Raw genomic sequence first — 12,096 nt, 5'->3', positions numbered from 1 at the left:
AAATTCGATTAATTCAGTTAATGGTAATTCGGTTCGATCAACCACCGAATGAACCGAATGAACAACTCTATATAAATGGTTTTACTCTATCACTTTTATATCCACTCGTTTTTTTGTGGTCGACCCGGAATCTTTTAGTCTTCTTTAATTAAATACAAAGAACAATTAATTCCACAAAATGGCTTTTATGCTTATGTCTTCCCTTTGTTTTTGGATAAATTATATGTTTGGTGATTTAATTTAATATAGTTTTCATTTTCATCATTTGCTACTATCATTGATTGTTTCCATGAAACTAGTGGCATATTCACGTTACAAACATTTAAAAAGAAATATGAATTTGTAAAAAATAATAAATTGCACATTTAATCACTTTATTATTTTTTGAAAAATATTTAGTTTATTTAAATGATATACCAATATCATATGGTGTATGATAATTGATATTATTAGGGATGGTAAAAAAATTAAATCGATAGATTTTGATATGACCCGATTGATTTTTTTTTTTAAAGTTGAGTTTTGTGATGGATCAAATTAGAATTTTTGAAGAAAAAATGCATGGTTGAATTTAGGTAAAACCTACCCCAACCCCATATATTTATTAAAATACTTTTTTAATTTTTATATAATATATTTATTTTATCAGTAAAAATTTTAATATCGAATAAATTTATAGAGACATATATATTTCAGAGTTAGATTCAAATTTAAATTTAATAAAACTGTATTAAAATCACTATTAAGTTAGAATCAAATTATACTTTCATTATATCATATCAAGATAAAAAAAACAATAGAATCAAAATTTGTCTCATTCCACTCTACATCATTATATTGCTATACCTATACATGATGATAACACGTCTCCCTCATCTCTAAAAATGGAACGGCGACAGAATAATTTTAGATATAATGTCAGTAACCAAATCATGATTTCCCATAAGTGAATAATCTTTTAAATTTTTGTCTAAAGTTAGAAACTAAACATGTAATTCGTCCTTTAATATGTATCTTCTTCTTCTTCTTTTCCACCAAATTGCAAATTGTAGCGAATATAGAAGTTAATAAAATTTGTGGTAATAAAGGTCAAACATATTAGGTTTTTTCCTTTTTTTTAAACTAATATATTAGGCTTTAAATTGCCAATTATTTGGTTGGCCAATAATAACTTCAACTAATATTTACCAAATTTTCTATTAACTGGTGTCATTAAAAGTGAATATTAGATATGTCCGTATATTGAATAAAGTTAATAGTATAATTATGAAAATTTTCTATTAAGACTTTTTTTATTTTACTTTTGCAACTCTCGATCTTTATAGTATGAATATCTATAATAGCACGTATATCTTTTATGAATATTTAAAGAGAAAATAATCTCAGTGATCAAAAATGTCTTATAATATATGATTTTAACTAATTTTTTTTGGATTTGCCAAAATGACCAACTAAATCGCAATGCGATCGATAATTCGTAACGCGGTCTCCGGTATCGCAAATTAGTTTCCAGATTCGCAACGCGATTCTGACTATCGCATTGCGATTTTCCAAATTCGCGTTGCGATTCTCCGAATTCGCAATGCGAATATGTAAATCGCAATGCGAATATGACTATCGCAACGCGATGCTGACTATCGCAATGCGATTTTCAAAGCGCCATTATTATCGCAACGCATATATTTTTTTTTAAATTCCAAACACGAATATTAATATATCGGAACACTGACCCATCCATAGTATATCCCGTAATCGTAACTCATAACCTAAAACCCTAAATCACAACTCAATCTCATCTCCTTCTCTCACTCTCTAAGGCGACATCCGTCCCCATCTCCGACGAAATCCGAATATCTCCATCTCTCAGAGCCACCCTCACAATCATTCACGGTCAGAAATGGAAAATCAACCAAATCAACTACCGAGGGTTAGTTTTTTTAATTATTTTTATTTTGAAATTTTTGTATTATTATTAGGTTTTTCATATTGAAATTGATGATAAGTTTACTGGTAATTTCAATAATAGATTAACCATTTCATTTAGATTGCTTATTAAATTCATTCGATTGTTGCCAATACTGCTAAACTGTTTAGTCTTTAAACCCTGTGAATTTAGTATTTGTCTTTGTTTTGTCTTTTGGTTAAAGTAATACAATCCATTCAAGTTTCAATTTTAGTATTTGAAACCGAGAATCGCAACGACAGAATCGCAATGCGATTTTAGTTTCGCGTTGCGATAGTCATTTTCGTGTTGCAATTTTCATTTTCGTGTTGCGATTTTAAGTTTCAGAAACTATTCTTCTTCTGCAAATTGAAACTTGAATGAATTGCATTACTTCAACAAAAAAATAAAGACAAATACTAAATTCACAGTGTTGCAAATTTAAGTTTGAAGAATAAACTACTACTCTTTATGTTTATTGTTCTTGGTATATCTTCACAGTGTAGTTTTTGGTATATCTAACTTGGTATGTTTATTGTTTTTGTAGAACTTTTATTCGGCTCAATTGACCTTAAGAAATAAAGTAAGTATGGCCAAAACAATTGTGTCGAAAATTTCACCTGCACAAAGAAAAATATTTGAGGATACTTGCTTCGGGCCATGGCTGAAAGTACAATATCCGGGTGGATATGCTATGTTGACCCATCTATTTCTTCAAACCATGACTAGCAATCTACCAGAGACTATACAACGTCGTGATGAAGAGATATGGTTTGATTTTCCACCGGCGTATACGTGTTTTGGGCGGGAGGAGTTTTGTTTAATCATTGGTCTACGCTTCGGACACGATGATGTAGGTCGGTACACTAGACATATTACCAGCCTATCATGGTTATCCCGGGTTTTTCCTGAGCTGTCAATGGAGAAGCCGAATTTACACATGGAAGACTTGACGAGATTATTGAATAAGAAATATGGTTTTACTCGGATGGATGACGTCGATGTTGTCCGAGTATGCCTTCTAATACTTTTGCATGCCGGCTTTTTAGGCAGAGAGGCCAGACAACCTATTCCTAATGATCTAATTAAATTGGTAGAGGACCTAAATGCATGGAACTTGTTTCTGTGGGGTTCGTATCTATGGAAAGCTACATGTAATAAGTTGTCGTCTGCCTTTGATGATCGAAAAAATTTGCGTGGCGATGGTTCAAAATACACTTTGTCAGGCTTTATTTGGGCCTTTAAGGTAAGAATTTTTATATAATGTTTCCAAAATTATAATTAATTATTTAACAATTACTAATGTTTGTTATTATATTGTTTGTAGATTTGGATATTTGAGGCCTTTCCCGCCATGCATACATATGCATTAAAAACTTTTAATGATATTCCTAGGGCTATTTCCTGGAAGAGGAAACAGACCTTGCAGCAATGGGAAGATTTACTACCGTATACGACAATAAATAATGTAAGTTAACACAAATACTACCATATGTTTATAAACAAGTTATTATTAGTACACGTTTAACTTTGTTTGAGCTTTTATATTGTTAGGAGGCCAACACTCCATTACAGAGGCTGACACCAACGAAAGCTGAGCTTGCCACTGATTGGTGGCAAGCTAGTAAGCATTTTTTTATGGCACGGATGATGAGCAGCCTCCACTTCGAGAGCCATCACCTCACCTAGAGCCATCACCTGATCGACCCGACTATACACCTCCACAATGAGAGCCATCACCTATTCTGTCACATCATCGAGCCTCTTCTCCACCATCACCTTATGATAGGCGACCGATAAAGATGCCACGACGTTTATCTCCGTGTTCTCCACCTCCACCTCCACGGGATGAGTTAGGGGAGTTACGTGATGAGGTCAATACCTTGCGTGAGGAGGTCGGTACTTTACGCGATGACAATGGTGCATGGCGTGTTGAGGTGTCTACTTTACGTGGTGAGGTAGCCGCTCTATGTGAGATGGTAGCATCGTTGCAGAATGAGGTTCATACTCTACGCAGCGAGGTAAGTTTAATATTTTTCATATTTAACTTGATGATAAATTTACTCGTAATTTCACTTAGATTAACCATTTTACTTAGATTAACCATTTCAATTAGATTGCTTAGTAAATTCATTCGGTTGCTGCCAATACTGCTAAACTGTTTATTCTTTAACCCTGTGAAGTTAGTATTTGTTTTTGTTGTCTTTTGGTTGAAGTAATGCAATCCTTTCAAGTTTCAATTTGCAGAAGAAGAATAGTTTACTTTCGCAACGCGAAAATGACTATCGCAACGCGAATTTGACTATCGCAATGAAAGAATCGCAATGCGAAATGAAAATCTCATTGTGATTCTCTCGTTGCGTTAGTCAAATTCGCGTTGCGATAGTCATTTTCGCGTTGCAATAGTCATTCGTGTTGCGATTTTAAGTTTCAGATTCTATTCTTCTTCTGCAAATTGAAACTTGAATGAATTGCATTACTTCAACCAAAAGACAAAGATAAATACTAACTTCACAGTGTTGAAAATTTAAGTTTCAAGAATAAACTACTACTCTTTATGTTGTCATTGAACCTGCACTAAACCTATATGTTGTCCTTTTAAATGTTTATATAAGTGATTACTTCTGGAATATTATCTGATGCATTTTGTGAATAATGATAGAATAATGACTTGGGTGAATACCGTGCAAGTTTGAAATATATTTGTCTTTGTTTTCACTGTTTAATATCATGTCTGTTTATTTACTGATTTATGTATTAATTTATTTTTAGCGGCCCGCTAAGGTGAATGCTCTACGTCGGGTTTTTCTTGCAAGACGGAGTTCGCGCATCAGACGGCGTGTACGTGCCATTACGTCTCCGTTCACCCCAATAATGCGAAGAATCCGTAAGAAAAAACCCGACTCACCTGTCATCGTTCAAGAGGCATCCCCTATCGTTCAAGAGGCCCCTATCATCCCTCAAGAGTCCCCTCCCATCGTTCAAGAGGCCACTGTCATCGTTGAAGAGGTCCCTCCCAACATTCTAGAGCCCGATTCACACGGTGTAATATATCGAATTATTGAGAAACCTCCTCACGTGCCGGACATGATGGATGATTGTTGGCTTTCGTATAAGTTACCGGCCAGTACCATTCCGGCAGATGAAGTGGAGAGGAAACAACTACCGGAAACAATTCTGGATAATACCCTTTGGACTAAGACCGCAGTTGATTTTTATCTACATGAGCGGAGCCAAGGGTTTTACGCTGACATATACAAACTCAACGATGATATGCATTTGTTGATTGAACGGTCTTGGTGGGGTGTGTTATTAGGGGTTGAAGACAATGGCTATTTCGATGGGGGTAAGTCTTATATTTCTTCTTATATTTCATTTTGATTAATTTTTTTTAAAATTTATGTAATTCACTAATATATGTCTTTTTTTTGTAAAACAGCATATTGATGCATGGGTGTCACGTCTTCTAATAGTAAGGAAATTGAAGAAAAATAAAAAAAATACGCGATATACAATTATGTCGACGTCTTTTCACGTAGTTCACTTGAAGAATCAACGACATGAATCATATTTGTTGGCTAATGGACAAGCTAAACTTTATCCTGCATGGTGGGAGGTCGATAAGGTTAGTATTTATTTGTTTAAATATTTTAAAGGTGTTCATAAATAAGTGCACAATTTGAATTATTACATTTCGATGCAGGTGTTAATCCGTGTTTTGGAACGTACTCATTGGCTTCTCATCGAGCTTCAGCTCTCATCCCTAAAGAAATAGTATATGAGAACATGATAAATTACATATCATTGTCTGATTTGAGAGATATTATTAAGGGATGAAGCTCTCATTTGGCTAAATTCTTGGATGCGATTAATTATTGGACTTATTCTGGAAACAATAAGCCAAAGAAGTTCAATGTTACAGTTATTAGAGATGAGACCGCGCCACAACAAACGCAGGAAGCCAAAGGGGACTGTGGTCCTCTCGTATGCATGTGCTTGGAGCGTTTGACGACAGGAAGTACACAGTTTCTACCTTCCACCGATAGAGATAGAGGTGCAGTAGGCTTGTGGTTTCGGCATTTTATGGCTAGAGCGATATATGCGAGACGCTGCCTACCTGCATCCGCGTTATGAAAGTGTCCATAAATAATTTGTAAGTCAAATGCAAGTGTTGTCAAGTACCTAGAATTCAATAATAATTTGTTGTTTGTTAGTTTTAGATGTGTAGAAAGTGTTGTTTGAGCAAATGTTTGGTTTCTGCAAGTTAATCCTGAAGTGAGCTGCGTGAAATTGATGTATGGGTGCATAAACAACTGTCTGGGGTACACTTTTTTTTATTGTTTAATTGATTCTTAAAAGTCTGATTTGTTTAATTGATGAGGAAAAAATAAGAATTATTAGCAATTTTTGCTTGTTTAATTGATTTGTAAAAATTGATTTGTAAAAGTTGATTTGTTTAATATTGATGTGTAAATAATTCTTATTTGTGCTTGTTTAATTGATTGAAATGTAAAAGTTGATTTGTTGATTTCAATTTACATCATATTGAAGGCAAAAGACCTGTTGAAGGTACACTTTTGCAATGCGAAAGCCAAAATCGCAACGAGAAATTCAATTCGCGTTGCGATAGTCTAATACGCTTTGCGATTTTCTCGTTGCGATAGTTGAATACCCGTTGCGATAGTCAAATACCCGTTGCGATAATCAAATTCACGTTGCGATAGTCAAATTCGCGTTGCGATTTTTGAGTTGCGATAATCAAATTCGCGTTGCGATAGTCAAATTCGCGTTGCGATAGTCAAATTCGCGTTGCGATATTCAAATGAATGTGTAATAAGTGATAACAACTGAACATATCATAGCAATGTTCAAACTCAAGTTATTAATACATGCCTAACTGAAAATGTTAAAAGTTTACACATAAAATACACATAATACAACGTTTGCATTTAAAAATCACCTAAGCTAATAGTCCCAAAAGGTGAAGCCGGTTGTGATTGGGATTTTGATTTTGATTGCCTTTTTCTTGACACCATATGAGCTTTGGATTTTGATGAGGATCCATATTTTGGTAGAGGAAAAGATGTTTGTAATGGCACTGGTGATCCACATGTCAACCTTGTATGACCACTTTCCTTGCACCAACTACATGTCGATCTCTTCTTCTCTTCACCCTTAGACGGTATACGATCGTGACTTTTTGGTCGGCCAGGTAGCCTTCTGTCCATGGCTGGTGGCAAAACTGTTTGTAAGTCATCTGATATGTCCCACTCAGAAGGATGTGGAATTGGGTAGATAATCTCGGCATAAGTCTGTCGATATACTTATGTAGTGTAGCAATCCATAGCGTATGCGCTTGAATCATCTTGGTTTAGATGAAGAGCAACTTTTATAACATGGCCACACGGATAACCAGATGTTTTTCATTTCATACAACTACACGTCTTTGCATTTAGATCGACAAGCCCATTTAAGTTATTATCCAGTACTTCAAACAAAGTGTTTGAACATGGTTCAACTCTCCATGACGTTGACTTCACAACACGTTTCGTTATCTTTTTTTCAATCCATGGTGTAACACGATGTTCCAATGTTCCTGTAAATTTAAATAAATAATACTTAGTAAAATATATGATAAGTTACGAATTTAAAGAAATAATACCTGCATGGTTTCTTTTCTTGTAGTACCACTGTTGAATAGAGGCTCGAAAAAACTCCATTAACATAGTAATGGGTAATTTCCGGGAATGACGACTTAGAGCGTTTATTGATTCTGCACTATTAGACGTCATGAAACCATATTTTGCTCCAAGTTGATATACTCTTGACCATCTTTCAAACCCGACATCTTCTAGTGTTTGAGCACACTGAGGCAAAACACGTCTTAAACAATTTATATGCTTATTAAAATCCACTTCCCGATAAGCTTTTACAGCATTCCAATATGTCCATTTGTGATTTTTTATACCAGTTGACCTTGATTTTAGATTTCTATACAAATGAACACCACAAAGTCCATGAAAAGCATCTGGGAAACATCTTCTAACAGCGTTGTCAATTGAGTTTGCCCTATCGGATATGATTGTCAGATTGCTAATAGGACCTATGCAATCCCTAAGATGCCCCATAAACCATGTCCATGAATCAGAGGTTTCAGATTTGCCAACCCCGTAAGCTATTGGCAGTATCCCATTGTTAGCATCCATGGCTACTGCTAATAAGTTTACTCCAAGTTATCGACCTTTTAAATGTGCTCCGTCAACTATAATAACTGGGCGCATGCAAGTAATAAACGAACGAATCTACAAAAGCATATACACAAGAAATATAATAATTTAAATGTGAAATGCATGTAACTAATAAAATGAGTCAACAAAATTATATTGATTTACTAACCGCAGCACCAATGGCGATAAACAGCAACTCAAAGCATACATCTCTATCTATTTTGATATGAGTTACCGACCCAGGATTTTTCAGCTTTAAATTGTGACAATAAGCCGACAGTTGGGCAAATATAATGCTTCTGGCGACCCCCTCAACAATTCCAAGGCATAACATTTGGCTCTCCAAGCTTGAGAATATGAGATACTAATCTTGAACCGAGCATTCATGTCAGTCATAATTTCATGTCCCCGATATACCCTGCCATTCAAAAACATTAACTCAGCCAGAAAATCACCCAACACCTTTTTGTTTACCTGTCTCTGGTGAGGAAAAACTTGGGTTCTTGAACATGTATGTTTATCAATAAAAGTCCTAACTTGAAACATTTCGCAATCTTTTATCCTCTTTGTAATCATATGCCACGTACAGTTTTTGTCAATCATACACCTTGTTTCGAAACGATCTTTGCTTGATTTGTTAACTTTTAGTTGATAGCCATCTTCCACACATTTCGTATACAAAGCTATCTTCAAGTCTTCCTTTGTATCAAAACAATCATCTTTCTTGATACGAATAATTTTTGTGTAACAATCAACTGCTATCTTTACCAACTCTTCTTCCGGTATCTGAAGTAATTCTGGCATATTCCAGTTATACTCCCGTGGCATTTTCTTCGGGGACTTTTCTTTGGGGATTTCTTCTTCTTCTTTTTCTTCTTCAGGGTTATATGAATTACATAATGGATGTTCAACATGTTCATTCACAGTCGTAACTTCCTCCTCATTATCATCAACAACATCTTCCTCGGTAGCGGTTGTTTCATCATCAAAATTCGGGTATTGACCAATATCAAAATCATTACACGTAGGGTCTGTTTCTTCTTCTGAAACATCATCAAAATCTGAGTATTGACCAAGATCAAAGTCTGGGTATTGACCAAGATCAAATTTCGAATACTGACTAGTACTCACAATTTTTTCTGTTGGCTCATCATCATCTAACTGGTCAATACGAAAACTGGAATTTGGTGTTGAAAGTTGATTGGGATTTGGATTAGGGAAAGGTTGTGGGTTTTGAGATTGTGTTTGGTATTAGAAATGTGGTGAAACAAAATTTGCTTGGTGATGAAATTGTGGTGGAACCATTAAATTTTGAGCACCATAAACTGGGGTTGAAAAACTTAGTTGATTACTACCCACTACTGACCCAACTTCACTACTTCTAGGTTCAACAACATACAATGTAACATCATCTTGCGAAACACTAATGTAAGTAATGAATCGTTCAACATCTTCATTGTCAGTTAACAAATAAACTTTACATTTTCTCTGATAAGATAGCCTAAATCCACTTAAGGGCTCTAAATTCAATTTATTTGCAACACGTAACATTAGAGTTTCATAAGTTAACTTTTTTAATGACAATTTTAGTTGAAGATTCATGGGTAAAGGCATATATTGTAAAACACCATGAATATTCTCCCATGACCCTCCAAAACACAAATCTATCCAAACATGATCAACATTAGATGATTTCATTATTGTAAATTAATTTACTAAACAAACGAGCTGTGAAACTAAAACCTGTTGCCGGATGGGGAATGATGTCGTTGGATATAGGAACGAATGTCGCTGGAGAGAGTGATAGATGGAGATGGAATGAGTTGCGATTTAGGGATTTAGGTTATGAGTTGCTTATGCTACGTAGTTATATACCCAAAACATTTGTGTTGTGAAACTAAAGCCTGTTGCGAATTTGAAATTCAGTGTTGCGATAGTCAGAATCTCGTTGCGATAGTCAGAATCGCGTTGCGATAGTCATAATCGCATTGCGATACATAATCGCATTGTGAATTCGGAAAATCGCAACGCGAATTCAGAAAATCGCAATGCTATAGTCAGAATCGCGTTGCGAATCTGGAAACTGATTTGCGATACCGGAGATCGCGTTGCGAATTATCGATCGCATTGCGATTTAGTTGGTCATTTTGGCAAATCCAAAAAAAATATAATTAAAATCGTATATTATAAGGCATTTTTGGTCACTGATGTTATTTTCTCATATTTAAATGTGAATATTACATATGCCCATATTTTTTTATTAATTTGTGGTAAGTACAAGATAGTATATTTTCGAAGATAACTCTCAATCTCTCCACATTGAACGTTCACATCCCTAACATCTATGGTGCTCGAACTCAGATTCTCAAAGAATAACAATAATTCTTTTATTACGGAGATCACTTGGTTCGTGCAAATATACCCATACATTTGATTGGATTATTCATTCAGATTTCACATGAATTAAGCTAAATCGAAACATGATATTTTAATTTTTGAGCTAGATTTAAAATACTATATACTAATGGTGTTTGATCTTACTTGATATATGAACCTCATTTTTTTTAAGACACAAGTATATCCATGTGCAGTATTTATTTTATAATAAAATATTTAATTTAAAAATAATAATTTACACGCTGATATGAAATGTATTTTTTATTAATTTAGAGCAAATATAGGATAGTATTTATATAAAAATAATTCTCAATCAACATTAAACACTTATATCTCTATTTATGATGCTCAAATATTAGACTTCAAAGAATAACTTTTTATTTATCACCGAAATCGTTTGATTCGAGCTAATATGAAATAATTTACAACAGTAAACAGGTGGTTGTAAGCCATTTTCCAAAATTATCAAAATTAATTAATTAAATTAAACTCAGATATTAATATGTTCTCTTATTTATTTCGCCATTCTCCTAATATATACTTATAGAAACAAAAAGAATGTTGATCTTCTTCAAGAGTAATTCTTATTAGTATTGTAATAATATACAAGCATTTTTATTTAGAAAAAGAGATCCAAGGCCAATATTTATAAAATACACAGCACATTAATCCTCCGCGGTAGGGCTCATCTCAGCCTCATCATTTTCCACATAATCATCACCGTTGATCTGATCAAGAACGAGTACCAAGCCCATAGCAAAGGCCCCATCAAAACCAGGTTTCAAGGAAAGCGAGAAAACGTCCTTACCAAGCACCACGTTAGCGGAAGCATCAACTTTGCGTTTAATCTCAGCCACTGATACCTTTGCCGCATCGAAAATCGTGCAACTTCGCTGTCCGAAATTTCCTTCAATCTGGTACTCCTCCCCGGGATTGTTGAACACCTCCACTGTCATCCCACACAGTCCGATTATCGATGATCTTTTCGCACTGAAGACCGGTTTCTGACCCTGCCTCTGTTATAAGATTTTATCAGTGAGTTAACTCACAAACACTAAAAATATCCCACCCACCCCGGCGCGCGTAAATAGATTAATGCCCCCATCAAATGACGGACGATTTGACTCGGTTTAGACAATCAAAACTAATACAGAAGGAGAAGGAAAAATATCTGGGCGAGTTGACTCATAGGTAAAAATCCTCCGTGAACGAGTTACCAAAGTTTTTTTATATCATATGGGAATCAAATCTATACCTATTTAACCAAATCAGATCATTGAAGAACCCAATAAAGCAAACCCAAATATGGTCCCATTTCAGTAAACAGATTCAGCCAAACAGAGTGAATCGTTTAAATGTCAGAACACTCCATGAACGAGTTATCAACGTTTCTTGAACAACATGGAAATCAAATCAATACCAATTTATCCAAATCAAATCATAAAAGAACTCATTAAAGCAAATCCAGTTACCTTTCCATTTCACTAAACAGGTTACAGATTCAAACAAACCAAGTCAAATCACTTACCT

General features: G+C 34.7%; 1 protein-coding gene across 1 annotated transcript; it reads right to left on the bottom strand.

The window, feature by feature from the left end:
- Nucleotides 1-11,181: 11,181 nt before the first annotated feature.
- LOC120117025 (protein LURP-one-related 12-like) lies at nt 11,182-11,881 on the bottom strand. The gene is made up of 2 exons (XM_039137370.1): nt 11,852-11,881; nt 11,182-11,582 (listed from the first exon to the last, which is right to left on the bottom strand). Exons 1-2 carry the CDS (start codon nt 11,879-11,881, stop codon nt 11,232-11,234), a joined length of 381 nt encoding a protein of 126 aa, XP_038993301.1. The 3' UTR covers nt 11,182-11,231.
- Between the last annotated feature and the right edge of the window lie 215 nt (nt 11,882-12,096).

This window comes from Hibiscus syriacus, unplaced genomic scaffold, assembly GCF_006381635.1.
Source record: "Hibiscus syriacus cultivar Baekdansim isolate YM2019G1 unplaced genomic scaffold, ASM638163v2 tig00110318_pilon, whole genome shotgun sequence".
Lineage (NCBI taxonomy): Eukaryota > Viridiplantae > Streptophyta > Magnoliopsida > Malvales > Malvaceae > Hibiscus > Hibiscus syriacus.
Note: the sequence above shows the minus strand (reverse complement) of the source record. Positions and strands in the feature narration are given on the sequence as shown.

Coding starts and splice junctions, on each gene's coding strand:
- LOC120117025 (XM_039137370.1), bottom strand. CDS start 11,881: ATGGGACCATATTTGGGTTTGCTTTATTGG. Junction 11,583..11,851: donor ATTTGGGTTTGCTTTATTGG/GTTCTTCAATGA, acceptor ATCTTATAACAG/AGGCAGGGTCAGAAACCGGT.